This window comes from Glycine max, chromosome 14 (genome assembly GCF_000004515.6).
Source record: "Glycine max cultivar Williams 82 chromosome 14, Glycine_max_v4.0, whole genome shotgun sequence".
NCBI lineage: Eukaryota > Viridiplantae > Streptophyta > Magnoliopsida > Fabales > Fabaceae > Glycine > Glycine max.
The window spans coordinates 45,667,040-45,686,173 of record NC_038250.2 but is presented as its reverse complement, the minus strand read 5'-3'; the positions used below and the strand labels follow the sequence as shown (position 1 = coordinate 45,686,173).

The 19,134-nt window shown below is 31.7% G+C and overlaps 2 protein-coding genes across 3 annotated transcripts; both read right to left on the bottom strand.

Annotated features, from left to right (window-relative positions):
- Window positions 1-4,252: 4,252 nt before the first annotated feature.
- On the bottom strand, window positions 4,253-7,798 carry LOC100791867 (pentatricopeptide repeat-containing protein At3g24000, mitochondrial). Its single transcript, XM_003544208.4, has 2 exons — window positions 7,545-7,798; window positions 4,253-6,779 (listed from the first exon to the last, which is right to left on the bottom strand). Exons 1-2 carry the CDS (start codon window positions 7,644-7,646, stop codon window positions 4,605-4,607), a joined length of 2,277 nt encoding a protein of 758 aa, XP_003544256.1. The 5' UTR covers window positions 7,647-7,798; the 3' UTR covers window positions 4,253-4,604.
- Window positions 7,799-10,826: 3,028 nt separating this feature from the next.
- Window positions 10,827-18,433, bottom strand: LOC100812952 (serine hydroxymethyltransferase, mitochondrial). Of its 2 annotated transcripts, XM_003544791.5 has the most exons (15): window positions 18,007-18,433; window positions 17,896-17,940; window positions 17,715-17,801; window positions 17,480-17,601; window positions 17,293-17,369; window positions 15,888-16,012; window positions 15,026-15,118; window positions 14,219-14,311; window positions 13,928-14,125; window positions 12,871-12,975; window positions 12,656-12,721; window positions 12,430-12,507; window positions 11,594-11,705; window positions 11,396-11,506; window positions 10,827-11,278 (listed from the first exon to the last, which is right to left on the bottom strand). In XM_003544791.5, exons 1-15 carry the CDS (start codon window positions 18,067-18,069, stop codon window positions 11,130-11,132), a joined length of 1,524 nt encoding a protein of 507 aa, XP_003544839.1. In that variant the 5' UTR covers window positions 18,070-18,433; the 3' UTR covers window positions 10,827-11,129. The 2 variants fall into 2 exon arrangements, with proteins under 2 accessions (XP_003544839.1, XP_040864880.1); XM_041008946.1 differs by lacking the exons at window positions 10,827-11,278; window positions 11,396-11,506 and having other exon boundaries at window positions 11,650-11,688; window positions 18,007-18,234.
- Window positions 18,434-19,134: the final 701 nt, after the last annotated feature.

Genomic DNA, 19,134 nt, shown 5'->3' with positions numbered 1-19,134 from the left:
AAATTTTTTTAAAAAATATATGGCTATGCAAGATTTTGGGTCCGCCACGTATAATCTACGAGCTGTGCAAGTTTGGTCTGCATATCTGCATATTGGCCCGTAAATCCACAACCACCCGCCAAGCTCAACCCAAACCTAATCAATCGTAAAAGCCTAATCCAAAATTGCTTTGCATTTATGTTGAAAATTTATTTGGTTGTGTTAAAACTTTTGTCAGCGAGGGATTGGTTTTAACATTTATACATAATTATATATATATATATATATATATATATATATATATATATATATATATATATATATAATTGAGTGTGGTTGACTATTTTTTTAAGAGAAAAAAATATTTATTTTGAGATTGTAATTTTTTAAAAAAAATTAGGCCCGTGAACCAATCCATTAGGCTCGTAGGGTCCGCAGGGCGAGGGTAGACCAATGTATTAAGTCCATGTAAGAGTGCGGGACAGGTTGGCTTAGTCTACTGGCAATGGGGGCTTACATAGGCGGGCCTTATGCGGGGCGGGCCAGCCTGCTTACTCACTCCTAAAAATATATGAGTTGCGTAGTTATGATGTGATATTGTAGAAACCAATTAATATAAGATAAAGAACTTAAAATGGGTTGCTTAAGTTGCACTCATTGGAGATGCTCTTACAAATTAACTCATGAATGTTAGTAATACTCCATTTGGACTCATATATAAGCAAAAAAGTTATCTTGTTTTTTGTTCTCAAATATAAACAGATCTAACTAATTTCACCCCTAATTAATGATATTATTCCTAAAACACCCTTCATTTAATTGCAACTCTATTTTCAAGGAGTCTATTTTATTCATGGTATCAAATTTCAATGAAGAACATTTTAGGAATAACTTTATTTTTTTACTTGAGATTAATAAAATTAAATTATTTCAACTAACTTACTTAATCTATGTGAAAGTAGTTATTTTTATTTGTATATGAGTTCAAAGGTAGTATGTTTTTTTAATATATTTAGTATTTAACAATTTTTTATTATCGATAAAAAATGTGCATAATCTTATCATTTTTATGGGCTAAAGTATGTCTGTGATCCCCCAATAAATACCTAAATAATATGTTTGCTCACTAATAAAAAAATTCTTTATTTTTTCTCCTTGATAAAACAAAAAAAAATATTTTTGGTTCTTGACACTTTTTTTAGTCATTGATATATTAGTGATTTTGTGTTTGCTCCATGATAATTTTTTTTCATTTGTTATTAGTCCCTTGAAAAAAGATAAATAACAAAGGAATGTTAGAGACTAATTAAGAATGGAATCTCTGCCACAGCAGAAGGAATGAAGCTTACTTAAGCCAGGAGAAGGTCATGAATTTGTTGAACAATAGCTAAAATGCTCGAAAATTAAGAATTATTCATTTTAGGCCATTGATCAAACCATTTTGAAGACCATCCTTAATGAGAATAGTTCCAAAATATATGAGATTTTATGAAGCAAAAGTATCAAAGTTTAACAAAGCTCAAAAGAGCACAACTTTAAGCCCTTCGAAAAGAGTTTATAAGGTCTTACACATAAAAGAAGGTGAAAATGAGTATTTTTTGCCCTTGTCATAGAAAATAAGATGAATATTCATGGAGAAAACATGGGGTAAGTGGTGATTGTACTTGAAAATATAATCAATGAGACCTAATTTGAAAAGGTAGGAGTGGCATGAGTGAGTGTGGACTGATCAATCAAAGTATCTTTATCACACACTTCTTAATTTTACATATCATTATTTAACATGATATGTCAGGAAGAAATTGACTAGGCAATCAAAATTTATAATAATAATAATAAAATAATATATATATATATATATATATATATATATATATATATATATATATATATATATGATATTTTTATTTGTGAATGTGTAAACTAATGAGAATTTAGCTTGTAAAAGAACAAAAAATTAGCTTGATTTTTTATAATTTAATGTCAAATTAATTCTTAAATATTATAACTTAATAATAAAATGATCTCATAAAATTAATAATAAAAATAATTATCACATTTTTTATCTATCATAGTATTCACCAATTTATACATTTAATGACTAAAATAGTCATTTACTATTTTTACCCTAAACAAGAGAGAAATTTAAGCAGCTTGAAAAAAAAAATACAAAGATAAAAGTATTTAGACTTCTGAATTTCATTTGTCAAATCCTTCTTATTTTGTATTTAAAAAATATTATACTACAAATAATGAAATTTTATTTACACTTATATAGAATACCCTCCAACCTAATCTTACACTTATATAAAAATATTAATAATACATTTATTTAAAAATTATTTTCAACTGTACTTTTATAAATAAAAAATTAATATATTTGATTTTAATTTATTTTTTGACAAGTTTCAAAGTGCCTTAAAAATTAAATCTTAGTAATATAAAAATCAATAAATAATTTTTTTATCAAACGTCATATAACATATATTGAAAATTTCAATAAAAATATATTTACAACATTTTCTGTGAAAAAAATCATTTTAATTTTTTAATTAGTATCTTAAAAGCATTAATTAAGGTTAGCAAATCATCATTGATATGTTTCATTAGGTCAAAAGAAAGTAAGAAATAAGATAATAGTTTGAAACTTGAATTACTCAGACAGTGAAAAAAAAAGATTTTTTTAAATTTATTTTTTGTTTATTGTTTATTTTTTTTCTCTCGTCCAAACATTTCATATATGTCATGATATTAGAAATGATCTAATATTTCCTTTTAGTTTTCTATGTGTATTCTTCATTAGAAAGCATCCTTTTTAGGCATGGTTAAACACTTCAATATTATATTTGTTTTATTTTTCATACTTAAGATGCTTTAAATAATATATTTTTTATTGGTTAAAATATTATCTAAAAGACTTTAAGGACTAAAAATAAAAAAAATTACAAGGATAAAAATAAAAAATACTAAATTGTAAAGACTAAAAATATATTTAAACCTTAATTATAGTTATATTTTAGTCTAAATATCTTTAATCATTAAGAAGGTTGCTATCAAGTATCAAACACACTTTTTAACATACCATTCCCAAATCCTTTTTTTGAAGGAAACTACTCCTAATTCCTAACACAATGGTTATGTTCGGTAGAATTAACTAAAAAACTAGTTAGGAATTAAAAACTAACTAATAACTAAAAGTTGAAAAAATAACTTATTAAATTATAATAAAAGATATACTATTCCTTTTGTTCTTTTTTTATAAAAAAAAAAAAAAAAAACTGATTTTACACTACTTCCTTAGAAATTATACATAGCAAAACAATTATTTGATGTCTTGAACTTAAATATAAATAAATCTAACTAATTTCATCCTTATTTAATAATATCATTCCTAAAATACTATTTAATTGTAACTCTCTTTTCAATGACTCTTTTTTATTCATAATAACAAGTTTTGAGCTCTATGGAATATGAAACGCTCTTCATCAGTCAAAAGCCACCAAAGGTGATTTTATCAAGTATGAAAGTTGTGGCACAATCAATGGGATTTAAGACGCATATTCGCAACTACATGCTTAGTAAATTGCATTGGTTTGCTGCTCTTACGCCCTCCACTTTGTTGTTCTAAATTATTTTGTATCACTTATTTGCTTGTCTGTTCTAAAAAATTAACTGAGAACACTAATTGAACAGTATTATTAAATCACGTAAAATGCTTAGAATACAACAGTATTTGCTGTCCAGTGTCATAGACCCCTGCAGAGATGAGTTCTGTGTCCAAATTATAAGACAACATATATATTTCTATTCACCCCATTACACATTTAAAAATATGTAAAACTTTCTTCCCTAAACTGTCAACATGACAGATTGAACACATAATAATACATAACTGCTAATGACGATTATTATTGCACATATTTTTGATAGAAAAATACTACTACTTTTTACAATTAACTGTCATAATTGCCCCTAACTCTTGGTTTCCATCACCAACCTAAATAACTTACGAGTTAATTCTTCTGAAAACAAAACTTGCCGCAATTTCTTAGTTTTATTAGTCTGAACTGATATTGGTCTACATTTCCAGTTATCTCCGTTTTATGGGACACACACATATCTAAAAATGTAAAATGACATAAAAAAACTTATTTGTAGAAAAAAAAATCTTTTTCTGTATGTAGAAAATGTAAGAAGTGATCTAATGGAAAAATAGGAAGAAAAAGTGGTGCATACATCTTTTTCCCCCCACAAATTAAACGATTTTAAATTATTTAATTGAAAACCAGTGTTGGATTATTTCTGAACATGTAACAGTAATACAAAAATTTGAGTCAAACTCAAGAAATCCAATGTCTCATGTTCTGCGCAGCTAAGATCATTAAGCCATCTTAGACAGGCAAGCTTTTTGCCATTTTTACATTGTTTAATACATGTTAACAGTTTCATGTATGATCTAGTAATACATGCTCTAAACTTTTGGGAAGCTATAATCACAATAATTTGAAACTAATCAATGTAGTGTGCCGTGTTATATTAATAAGTGTAGTGATGTGTAAAAAACTCTTATCAGATTTTGATGGTCAGCTTTTGATTGCCAACACATGAACTTTTAGCTGCTGCTTTTAGAGAAAACCGCCAAAATTTCCACATGAGCATTCTCCATTGGCAAATTTGTGAAGCCGCTTACTATCTTTAACGATGATTTCCCTACCGGCTAGTGTTGAGACATACTTAATAAAGTTATGGCTATCCCTGCATATTAAGGTGCTCTTGACAACTCTTATTGGAGAAGAATTTGGCAAGTTCTCCAACCCAAATGTAATGGCCAGCTTCTCGCTGTGATAAATGTTAGGGGATGATGTCTTTTCCTCCTCCTCCTCTTCATCACTTATTTCCACACTTTCTAGCATCTCATATCCTACATTCTTTACTTTGGCAAGTAAATCCTCCAATGATTTACATATTAGAGAACTCTGTGGGTGTGTTTTTCCATTGGTTTTGAAGGAATACACTTTGTCTTTAATGCTAATCCAGCTCCAATCCTTCAACTTTCCAACTTTCTCCTCTTCCATCATCTTCCTCACCCTTGAAACATCCTCAAAACGCTCAGCTGAGAGGTACATATTCAACAACAATACATAAGTCTCTGGATCTTTTGGTTTGAGACTTAGTAACTGTTCAGCAGCATAAAACCCCAATTCCAGATTCCCGTGGCTTTTACAACCAGCAATAAAGTTTGACCAAATAAACTCACTAGGCTCATAATTCATTTTCTTAATGAAATTCAGAGCTTGCTCCAGCCGACCTAACCTCACAAACATATCAACCATGCATTCATAGTGGTCCATAGCAGGCTTAATTTTATATTTCTTTTGCATAATCTCAAAGTAGTTGAGTGCTTGACTGACCATGCCAGCATGGCTACATGCTGATAAAACACCCACAAAAGTGACCGCATTTGGTCTAACTCCTGCTAGGCTCATATCCTCAAAAATATGCAATGCTTGTTGTGACATACCATGCTGTGAAAAACCTGTAATCATAGAAGTCCATGCTATCATAGTTCTAGTAGACATCTCCAGAAATGCTTTGCTAGCCCTCTCAATGCTTCCACACTTACTGTACATACTAATCAGTGAAGTACTTACAATCACATCCGATAAGAATCCAGTTTTGATAGTCTGCGCATGAATTTGTTCCCCCTGCTCTATAGCCAGCATTCTACTACATACACTTAAGACACTAGATAAGGTAAACAGATCAGGTTTCATGCCTGATAGATTCAACTTGGAGAAAAGTTTCAGTGCTTCACTTCCTCTATGGCATGCAGAAAGATTATCCTTTGTGAGTTCCATCATCTGCGCATGCCCGGCAATCATTGCATTCCATGTAACCATACTGGCATCATCCATTCTATTAAACAACCTATGAGCCTCAACAATACAACCACTTTTGAGGTACAAATACAACAAAGAATTTCTAACACGTAGGTTTGATTCATAGCCAAATTTAATGCACAACGAATAAACCTGAGTTCCAAGTTCCAAAGACAGGATTTCACAACACTGGCTCAAGGCACTGGTCAAAGTGAACTCATTAGGCTTTATGTCCACAGCAATCATCTCAACAAAAAGTCTCAACCCCTTCACAGGTGCACCATTGTCCGCACAAGCAGAAACAGCTGAAGTCCATGAAATAACATTCTTTTCTCTGATTCTACTAAATGTTTTAAGAGCATCCTCCAACCTGCCACATTTGGAGTATAAACTACAAAGTGCACTGCCAACACTGGCGTCAAAGTCAACATGGTATTTGATTATGTAAGCATGGAATTGATCTCCTAACTTGAGAGACTGCAAAGAACTACAAGCATGTAGAACAGCAGAAAGAGTATAAACTGAAGGGTAACTTCCTGCATACAACATCTCTTGAAACACATGAATGGCGTGCTTTGGCTGTGAGTTCTGCACAAAACCCACCATTAACGTGGTCCATGCCACCACGTTTCTTCTAAGCATGTTGTCAAACACCCTGCGAGCATCCTCCATGTTCCCACATTTGGCATAAACATTGACCAGAAATGACATGACAAAAAAATTATCATGGCAACCTGTTTTCATGACATGACCATGAACAATTTGTGTTTCTGAATAGGAGCGCGTGTCTAAGCATTGTTGCAACAAGGGAACATAGAACAATTTTTCCTCCTCCTCTGTCCCCTCTTTGGTCAACAAAAGTGTTTCCCCAAAATCCAAATGTGTGAATCTGTGGCTTTTCTGGAAAGAAATGCTTTGACCCTGAAAACATAAGCTGCAGTTAAAGTAGTTGTATATGTGATGCGAGTAATTTTTGTGTGAGCACTGCTTATGCATTGCATACAACCAATTAAAGGTTTTGAAAACGATATCGAAATAATTTCATTACAGATTGCAACATGATTTTAATATAAGAACTGTATTAAATTAAGATATGTTCCTTGAAGTAACAGTCCGTAGAAAATGGCTGCACTATAGACCAAAATATAAAATTGTATGCGATGTGAGTAATTTATTTGTGAGCATTGCTTATGCATGCAGCCAATTAAAGTTTATAAAATGATACTGAAATAGCTTCAGTACAGACTTCAATAAGTAAACAACCATTTTGGTTTTGCATTAGTCTTTGAAACTAAGGAAATTTCAAATAAGTTCTTCAATTTGCAGTTGCTTCATCTAAATCCCAAAAGTAAACCACTTATTATCATTTCAGTCTCGAAACATGTCTTAATATTTTATCATTTAAGTCACAATTTTTTAAAAAATTTAGACTAATATGTTTGACGATTCAGATACTTATTTGAATTTTTCTTAATTTCAAGAACCAATATAACAGCGCTGTATCAGGAACTTTACATGATTTCAGCACGAGCTTTATTATTATTTTAATATAAATACTGTATTCATTTAAGAACTGTTTGATTAAGTTTAGAAAAATAAAAATGGCTGAATAATAGACCAAAATGTAAAAGTGAGTTAACATAAGGCCCAAAGAGAGAGAGAGAGAGAGAGAGAGAGAGAGAGAACCTTCTCTGGGGGATAGGAGCTTGGTGGGTATATTGGGTATTTTGGGAATTGTGGGTGGAGCTTGAGAGTTGCAGTGACAACAGAGGAAAGGAAAGAAGCCATGGTAGTTATGAGTGTGAAGGAAAGAAGGGGGAATTATAATAATGGCATGAGTTTCCTAGTGTGTCTGCATGATTGATATCCATATCCCCTTCTTTCTTCCTCGGATAAAAATTGTGGGAAGGAGGGGAACGGATATCTGATGACAACCACTCCCTGAGCATGGGAACGTAAGTAGAAAATAAGATTTAAAATAGGTTTGAATATATATAAAATAATTTTTAAATGTTTTTTTTAAATTCTATTAACCTGTGTTTTTAGAATGAGTTAAAAAATTAAAAGAAGAAAATATTTATTGTAAAAATTATAAGAAAATATAAAAAAAAATATATTATGAATAGTATAATTTTATGCATTTTAGTATTTTTTTTAATTTCTTAACAATGCCTAAAGATATTAATTAGTATTTTCAAAAAAATTCTTAATTCATTTTCATCCTTATTTATAATATGCAGATATAAAAATTTTATTCTTATTAAATATTTTTCAAGGGGATTAATTCATAATAAATAAAATATTATAGAGACTAAAATAAAAATAAATAAATATATTTAAAAAGATTAAAATAAAATAATAAGGAAAAAAATTTAAAAATAATATAAGGATCATTTAAAAATTAATTTTATATTAATAAAAAGTCTATTGCATTCCTAACAAAAAAAAGTATATAAAAAACATTAAAAATATATTTAAGTCTAAAAAATCAAAGAATCAAATATATTATTTGAACTCCACTTAGATTTTGGTCCGTTTTTATTTATTTATTTAGAGTTTAGTTTTTATAAAGTTTCCTCGTTAATAATTTATTGTTTCTATAAGATATGGCTTTTATTAGGATTATGATATTTAAGGGAGGAAATTTAAATAAATAATATATTAAGAATTAACAATAAAAATAATAAATTATTTGATCCGAACTTTAAATTAAATAAAACTATAAGAACTATTTCAACCATAAATTTATAAAAATTGATTTTGGTCGAAGCTTTTATTATTTTAATTTGATTAAAATATACCAATAGAGTAAAAGATTTATATTCTTATCCAAGTTTTATGATAAGTTTGTTGAGTTTTATAATAATCATTTTAAGAATTATATCTATGATTATTGCTTATTGATTGATAATGTAAAAATATTTACAATGACAATTAATAAAAACTAAACTTTTTGTTTTATTTTTCCACAAGATTGTTATATATGGTATGGTTAATTGACATTCATTGTGTAAAATCAAGTTTAAATATTCAGTTTTTTTATATTATTATTATTCAAATGTTATTTTTTACGCTCAACATGACAATAGGAACTAAGACACATTATGTTATTTTCATGTTTTTGATGTCAAACAACCTTTTCTTTCTTAAGAACCTATGCTAATTACTCAAAATTCTTATCATTAGACCAACCCTAATGTGCTAAGTGCTAATTCATCAATTGAAAGATTATGTAACCTACCTATATAGGGTGACATCAAACTTTATCCATTTAATTGGGTGTTAGCCCAAGATAAACTTGTGATTGTAGAGCAATCCAAAGGTGAAGAAAGCAATTCTTGAATAGTAGTATTGTTTTGGACTAATTGCCTTGTCGGCTTCCACCTTATTGGCCTTGTCAGCTTCTCAAGCCTAATTGGATTTATATTATATTCTATTTGGTATTCTTGAATTTAAGTTTAAGAAATCTTATTAGTCTTGTGGTCACTTGTGTGGCCTACCTCTTAGTAGACATGTGTCTTGACGAGATCCTCAAACCAACATTGTGTTAGAGATCTCATATCGACTAGTGATATGGCCAAACTAAAATATATAGGTGTGAAGAAAACCATTACCTTCTAAAACGATTTTATAGGATTGAGTTAAGTCAAAAATCAAATTCTAAGATGATATCAGGGTCTATCCCAGCAATTGTTGTCGGGTCTATCTAACCACCTACAAAGCTCTAATCCTACAAATTTCATGCTTGAGATGTCTAGTCTTCAATGTGTCAAGTTCTAAGATATTGACCTCCTATGATCTACTTGTGTGGTCGTCTTTGCAGGTAACTAATTCATCACACACCCCACGTGCATCATAATTATCTTGCCATATGTTTCACATGCTCTATAATCTCTTAAACAACTTGTATATAAGACATCTTCGTCTATGGGGTATGCATTTGACCCTAACCTTTTGTTTACTTCTCTCAAATATTGACTTGAGCATTATAGTCTTTACAAGTGATCACCACTAGATTTCTCCTTTGTTATTGTACTTGTACCCATTCAAGCTTTGACAATAAAAAAAATTATCACCAACGTTCAACATTTCAAACAAGTTGTTTTTTTTTTATTGAATTATTCATTTGGTTCCTATAAATTTTTATTTAAAGTTTGAATTCTTATACAGAAAAAAAAGTTCTTATACAATTTTATGTGGGTATTTATCTTTACCTGAAAACTTTTTGTGATAATTTTATATCATCAAAAAGTATTATCTAATGTTCTCAACACAAACCAAAACTTAAATTCTATGATGTGCGAAAACGCGTCCAACACATTTATATCACATGTCGGACACCCCCAACACATCCTTTAGCCGGCATGTCCATGCTTCATAGGTAGGTACTTACAAGGAGCATGTTAGACTATTATAAGAAAACTTGGGGAGAAAAATGAGTGAGGAATTAACTAACTAGAGAGAAAATGATTGTTCTTTATAAGATAATACAGAATATAACTCATCAAATTTTAGAATTATTGTGATTGCTCTAATTTGAATATCCACATGTTACATTAAGTGCGTGTTTTTTTATTTTACATTGAAGAATTGATTCTAGATTCAAAAATGAAACAACTTTGGCTTATGTTAGATTAGAAAATTTTAATCCTAACTTGAATGGGCAATGAAAATAACTAACCATAAATCACATTACTTCAAATTCAATTTTAACCAAAATCAATTTTATAAAATCAATTCCATTTAAAATTAATTTTACCAATATTCATCCAAACATGCAATAAATAACTTTAGGGTTGATGCCGTAATAAAATTTATGGGGAATTTTTGTAAATTAGATAGACGTAGAGAGATGGGATTTGTAAATTGAGGAGGAATTAAGGTAATTTATTTCAAATACCAGCACAAATTCACAAAATAGCAAAATTTATGGAAATTAGATAGACGTAGAGAGATGGGGTTTGTAAATTGAGGAGGAATTAAGGTAATTTATTTCAAATACTAGTACAAATTCACCAAATAGCAAAATCCACATGCTCGACCTCCTTTTTGCTACATCAGCAGTACGATCACAAGGAATTTTCACCATGAAATCAATAATATATTTGAAAAGCTGAAGGGAAATTTCTCCCTTTTCTCTTTCATTTAAACCATTGATAATATCATTCTCATTTTCATCCAAGACTCCGGTACTATCCATTGAGCAACGTGTTGTTATTAATTCCAAAAGCTTCCAAATAATACTCCAGAAGAAGTTCCATCTGTCGCCTTTCACTTACCATACTTCATTGTTTCTATGTTAAAACCAATAGTGGGAAACTTCTTAGCATAATCCTCAACTTCATGACAGAGATTAGCAATCTTAGATTGAATTTGTTCATCTGATTGCATAGCTGCCACAAAATCTTTCAACTTTGTACCTGAAGTTGATGTAACCATCAAGAAGAAAAGTGATTTACGTAACGTTAAGACACTGGCTATGCTTTTAAAACTGCAAATATAACAATTCAGATGTACGAAGGTAAGGTAGGATCAACCATTGGTATTTTCCTTAATCTGCAAGGCTAACTTGACAGCCGCATCAAAGTATTCAGCTACTTTTTCAAAATCTTCCTCAACAAATCCCCTAGATGTGAGAGCAGGGGTTCCTGAATCACAAGAAAATAATCTTTATTAACATGTAATTATAGATCCACTAATAAAAGCATAAAAAAAAGATGAGCAACAGACTGTACCCATTCGAATGCCTCCAGGAACCATAGCAGACACATCCCCTGGAACGGTATTTTTATTGGCAGCTATATGAACTGCTTCCAGTACCTTCTCAACCCTAGAACCATCAATACCCTGTCAAACAGCACATCATTGAAACCTGCTCTCCCCTTGATGCTATAAAATATAAATACTACTCATGAAATCAAACCCAACAAAAATATTAACATCTTTCACAATCTTGGGTTACCAAATAAATACCTTAATTACCAAACCTCAACACTGGAAACATTCCATAAAATAATTCGGTCACTTCACAAACATTGAAGAAGGTGTTGATTTGTTTGCCTACAATAACTAATAAAATGCTCTTAAAAGGTTTTGAGATGTTTCTAGCAGTTTGGGATGGTAGAATAACTATATGATACATGTTAGATGCCAATTTCTAACTACTTACTTGGCAATAAGTACTAAGATAGCATCACTATCATATTAAATCTATCAATGTCTATTGGGTTTTATCTTCCAGTGAGCTCTCAATATAATTTTCTTTACATAACATAATTATTTAAAAATAACATCCCGGCCATGTATCTATACGTTACAACATTCCAAGTTCCGTACTAAAATCTTAACGAAGGAGGCTTGACACAATAAATATCTTTTGAAGCCAATTTATCCATACTAATAGCTGATTTTCCATTCTCACCAAGTACTCAATGTATGATTTAAACCAAGCATAGAAAGGCTGCTCTGAACAGGTCTATTTGACATGTAAACACAATTTGGCACTATCTGGGTTTCTTTATGAGACAAATATAACCAAGAAATTTTCAGAGAAAAGGATCACATCATTTACCTTGTTTCTTAAGTTCACCAACACTAAATGGTTGTCAGTTCCACCAGATACAAGTTCGTAGCCTTTTTCTAACAAACTCTGAAGTTCAAAAACACAGTAGGGTCAGTTAAAACTGAAAAAATGTCTGGCTAAACATTTAGTAGAAGATACAACTACTAAGTAATAACTAGTTTCTGATGGCTTTATACAGCATTTGTGTGCATCATACAAATGGCATTCATTTTACCTGTGCAAATGCTGAGCAGTTGCTAAGTACTTGCTTTTGGTAATTCTTGAATTCTGGTGTCATAGCCTACATTTACAGAAATGAAGAAAGAACTGGACTTACATAAGCCTGGCAACAGATTTACAAGAATGACCATTATGTTTTTATAGAGAAAAAAATGTTTACTAGGAGAAACTATAATAACTACAGTTTCTTTGCCTAGTCAATTAAAGAACCTGCTTCAGTGCAACTGCTAAGCCTGAAATAGTGTGATTGTGTGGACCACCTTGAAGTCCAGGAAAAACAGCCTGGTTTATTTTGTCTTCATAGTCATACAACACCTGTAAGATGGATTCAGAAAATAAAGAATTTTTTCAGGTTACCCAACTTTGAAATGGTTACAAATGAAAACAAAATGAGCCTAACTCAACCCTCAAAGCAAGCTCAAGTGAAGAGTATAGCTGAAGTCATTATATGGGGTACTTTGACTATATACCCAACCAATGTAGATCATTCTCACACCCAAGCCGTCTCAAGAGCATAAAGTTTGCTGGACTGGAAATCTCTAGGTGGCCCAACATAAAGTTTTACATAGGCTTCGAAAAGATGTTAAAATTGAGAACAGACAGGGCATAACTCAAAGCTAGCTTAATGAGAAACGATTGCTCAAGTCATATCTGTTACCCAAATATTTCAGCCGATGTGGGATATACTAACATTGTTTTAAGAAACAAACATATCAATAAACATTATTTATGAACACAGTCTACAACTACTACAAATGGGAAACTTATATTTTTAGGAAAAAATGTATTTTACATCCTTTAAGTATAGCCCCTTTCTCAACACCATCTCCACACAAAAAATGGAAGAGAGAAAAGGTCGGTTTTCATTTGATCACATAAACCCCTTGACGGTTAATTTTAAGTGAAAATGTTTACTTCTTAACTCAAAGGAAGACAAGGCACATGCACACAATGTGACCTCACCAATACAAAAACGAAATTTAATTTTATTACTTAAAGCCCCCTGAAGTTGGTTTACTTATCACTTCAACCCCTACCCCCATAGAGTATTTTTTTTATCACATAACCCCCTTAGAGTTTGGCTTCAAGTGTGGGAAGGTTAACTTCTGTTTGATTTATCTGAAAAAGTAATGTTTTGACTTAAAACTTCAAGGGACTGGGGGAGTAAGTCATGAAAGTGCTATAATTCAGGCAGTTAAAGTGTATTTTACCCTATTTTTGAATTCCTTATCTCCGTAAAACATTAAATTTATAATTTTAAACTCACTTCCTTCCCTTGTTTGTTTATCTCTTTCACACCCTTCCTGAAGAAAATCATAGCCCCACGTGGTCCACGAAGTGACTTATGTGTCGTGGTTGTTACAACATCTGCATAATCAAAAGGAGAAGGAATAACACCGGCAGCAACCAATCCACTGATATGTGCCATATCAGCCAACAGAACTGCCTTCTGCTTATCACAGACCTATACAAATTCAAGCATAAAAGATTCAATACCATCATGACTGAATTGTTCTAAACATTAAATACCTAAGTTTCTGTATCAGATATAAATTACCTTGCGAACACGTGCATAATCATAAAGGCGAGCATAAGCACTAGCACCAGCAACTATTAATTTTGGCCTAAAAAGTGCTGCACTTTTCTCCAACTGCGGATATTAAATAAGTCAAGCAATTATAGGAAAGTCTCAACCAACAGTATGCATGAAAGGGGGACTTTGCAAAGTGTGAATCTAACCCCTCATCACATTCAGAAAAATGTCTCTTTTCCCATTTGTAAGGAAAAATTTATGCAATAATCAAGAATAGATAGCAGAACAATGAATGCTGCGGCAATCAGCTACTAAGAGGACAAAATATTTTGATCTTGGCCATGAAATGATTAACTTTTGAAAGATTAGAACAAAAATCCTATCTCCTTTGTTTCCTAATCCTTTCCAACTGACCAATTCTGCCCTCTATCCCCACCTAGAAATTAAGCAGGTTGTTACAAAACAAACCCACAACATGCTGACCACACACCTTTCATACAAGTCAACTTGGCCCCAATCCTCTCCTACTACTTCCTCTTCCCCTACCATACACCTTAGTTTTTTTTTATTGGGGGGAGGGCCATGGACCAATGAATATATCTCTAAAATTCGCAATCACTGCAATATTTTATAGGAATAGGATAATAGTTTTAATAACATAATCTCTACCGACACATTCTATAATTAAACATCAAATGAAAAAATACTCAACTCATTGGCAAAATAGATAACAGTGAACAGCAACTGAAATAGAAACAGTCCGACTGCTTAAAAGATTCTCTTTGATAAGAAAGAATATCCACAACACAGAATACAATGGTACCTACCTACCTGGTCATAATCGATATAACCAGTGCTCTCATTCAATCTGTATGGCATTGTTTCAAAGAATATAGATACAGCCGATATCTTCTTGGTGTCAGTCTGCATGATACAAACAAATAATCAAAATCTTGTTACAAAGAATATGGCACACATTGCTACAATTTAAAAGAGGTGCAAGGGGAGTTGCTAATGAAAGGCTGTGACAGGTTAGATAAGGGGTCTTATGGTGATATTGAAGAGTGAGGAAGTTGTTCATTTGCAGTTTCAGACAACACTGTTCTTTTGATTTCATAAGGGGCAGATATTTTTAGAAATGTTCTTGCTGAATTGAAATCTTTCAGATTGCTTCTAGTCTTTGTATTAATCTAACAAGGTAGTTTAGTGAGAATTGATTTCAATCACAGTTTGTGGCTGGAATATGATTCCAAAATTTGTCTATAACTTTTTTCCTCCCTCGCCTTTTTATGTGAAGAGCTTGTTTTCTTAGCTTCCTTGTGGATTTCTGCTCATGGGTTTCTTAACAGTGTTCCTACTCCTAGGTGTGACATGCAAAGGGATTGGGTTTCTCTTCTGAATTAATTTTTTTCTTTTCTTTACTAAATAGAATTTTATAGCCTTAGAAATAATCCCTTTTTAAACTAGTTCCTTCTTAATGGAAACTCCTGTCAGCAAAACGAAACAAAAAATAAAGTCCATATATAGATCACATAAATAACTATTTGGCCAAAAAGGAGGGGAAAAAAACTAAACTAATATGAGCTATTGCTACGACATTCATCCATCATGTCTTATTGCAGACTTAATATGATTATCAACTCGTGGCAGCAGGTAAAATGACCACAATTGATAATCAGAAGCAGAACTTAACCTGATAACCATGCGATAGATGCCCACCATGGGGAAGATCAAGTGCCATAATTCTCTCATGAGGTTTCAATAAAGCAGTGTAAACTTGGAAGTTAGAAGGGGATCCAGATAATGATTGCACATTGACTGTCAAAATGCAGAGAACATAAGATTCTCCAAGAAAGCACATTATCAAAATTTTGTTCCCCCAAGCTGTGGAGGAAAATAATAGAAAAGACATATGAACGATCCAACAAAACAATAACACAAGTTCACCCAAAAAATAACAAACTATTTTTCTAACAAGACAACAAGCATGCTAAAAAATATTATGCATCAAAATTCCAAAGCAGGAGAATTCTATAGATTCTCCAGTAATATTAGTAAATTTCTATCACAAAGAAATGTTAGTTTTCTTTTAACTCCAAACAGTTTTCTATAGGTTAAGTACATGAGGTGTCCAATAAAAATGAATTAAGATAATCCTCCAATATATTCAAAAAATCTCTATGATTATCACTTGATATACAAAGTTCTATGATCAGATATAAAATTGCAGGTAATATGTAAATATAATTCAATAGTTGAATCAATTAAAATCACATTCTATATCATGTCATTAAATGGTGTAATAGTTAAGTTACACCGGTGTAATTTGATCTCTCTCTCTCTCTCTCTCTAAATCAACAAGCTATGAAATGAAGTAAACATCAGTCATGATAGTATACAACATATTTAGAGATGACAACAACAACAACAACAAAAGCATTATCCCATAAGGTGATATACAACGTACAAAGAGAGACAAAAAAAAAAGAATAAAAGGAAATGAAAGAAGAAAACAAGGAATAAAACATCAATGAATCGTGTTGAGTATTTTACTTCAATAATAGATGGCTGTTTCATTACCACAAAAGAAACTGAAAGCTCTTAAAATGTTCATTTGAACACAGTAAAAGATTAATATATCAGGATATACACTCTGGGAATATTTAACACGTACACAAAAAAGGTTTCATTCTGTTTTCCTTGGTTCCTCCCCTTTTAGCAGAACCAAGATATACCATTTTGTAATCTTATGTTTTGCTTTCAAAATGCATGGAACATAAAGTAAAACCTTGTGTCCTGTTCTAAGACATCTACCAAGCACAAACAAATACACTAGTTCCTTGAATCCGTGGTTAACAATCAGAGCAAGATAAGAGCACTACAACCTACGTGATCTCCAATAATATATTGGCAATGCTCGGCAGCTTTCACGCAAATAACAACAAGTCTGAACCATAAAAAGAGAGTAACAACTAAACAAACAAAAACCAAAATGTTCTCAATTTCTTCTCCAAAATACCTTGACACGCACAAAACCATTCTAGATCAGAATAAAGAAACTCAAATTGCACCAAAAATGACTTTGCGCGCTTACTAACCTCCCCATTTTGCTGGATCCAGCTGAAAAGCTTCAAGTGCACGCTTCTGACACAAGGTCTCAGCCATGTCAATGTATCTAAGCGCCGAATTATACACGTAAACCCAAAATCAACACTCACCAACAATCCATAATCTACAGTAAATTTCTAAATTCAAAACAAAACATTCAAAAACAGATGCACATACTCGTTTCCTCCATAGTATCTAGCACCAGGATATCCTTCACTGTATTTATTCGTCATCACCGATCCAACTGCTTGCATCACCGACAGCGACGTGAAATTTTCCGAAGGTATAAGTTCGAACCCCTACAAATTCCGTACAAACAAACTTCCGTAAACAACAATCATGCATAAAATCGGAAAGCTTATTTATTAATTCAAAGCAAAGCAAAGCACTGTAGAATGAAACTCGGATTCACCTTCCATTGACGCGCCTTTTCGAGTTCGATTATGTCGGCGATCTCGGGATCGATGGCCTCGAGAGGATCGTTGAGCTGCTTTATCCACTGGCATTTATAGAAGAAAAAAATTGAATTAGATATGAACGAAACGCGTGAAAGCAACGAGGCATGGTTAGTGAGAGGATCTGAATTGGCTTACATCGGCGCGAGATTTGTGTTTTTCGTGAGCGGAGAGCGAAGAGGACTGCAACAACGAAGCAAGCACAGAGTGTTATGAAGAGAATGAATAAAAAGAAATGTATGTTTATACCTGGCGATAAATGGAAGTGGCGTTGGAGAAAGGTTTGTTGAGTCTGCGAAGAGCCATGGCCATTGCGATCGCGCGTGTTTGGTTGGGTTCAAAAGTGGTATTTATATATGGGTTGCGGTGGAGGGTCGGTGAGTGACAGTGAGACTGGGGTGGGTGCGGAAGAGGTTGGTGGGTGATTTATATGTGTGTGTTTTTTTTTGGGGGAGATATTCTTCGTCCTTCGTGATAAGGTGTTAGTGATGAGTTAATAGTAACATTATTATAAAGTAAAATCTCAAAGGATTTGTGAAAGAATAGTTAAATTGCGTGGACATCTAAAAATAGATAAACCAGTAGAAGAGTTTAGTTTAGAATATTGGTTTAGAGGCAAGAATATTGGTCTAGAGAAATGAAAATTCTAACTTGGAAAGGCAAGAATGCTTGGTGCAAAGGATACAATACTAGATTCAATGACTAATTAGATCTAGCTCCGTCATTATTTTTTTTGTAACAGCGATTGAATGGAACAACTCAATTTAAAAATAAATACAATTTCAAATATCTAATCAATAAAAATAGTTTAAGAACCTAATTAAAAATTGTTAAGTAATTTAAATTTATATATTTATTTTAAAAATAAAAATAAGGGCAAGTTTCTAAATTTAAAAAGTTACCTGTGAGAAAGTAGGCATTACAAGATTGTAAGATGAAAATCTAATTAAAGGTGTCTAAAATGCAACAAATTTAAGCTATTCTTGTAATAATAAATAGGTTGTATTTGTTTTAAAGTAGGTGAAATTATTTTTCAAGAAATTAACTTAAAACTATAACATTTTTTATACTGGATTTTTTTTTTCACATGTCTGGATTTTTTTCACATGTGTGATTTGTGATTTTTTTGGTAATCTTATTTGAAATACGGTCGAATATTAAATATAAGTTTTTTTTAATAGAGATTCTAATTTTAATTTATTATATTGTGGGGTAACTATCTTCTTTTACCAGATTCAACTTCATTAGTTTTCTAGACACTTTTTACTATCACGAATTTAGGCACAACATTGAATATGACTTTACACCAATACTAATTTTGCACTTATGAACCTCTCTTGGAAGGATATGTGTTCATAAGAATTGATCACACCTTAG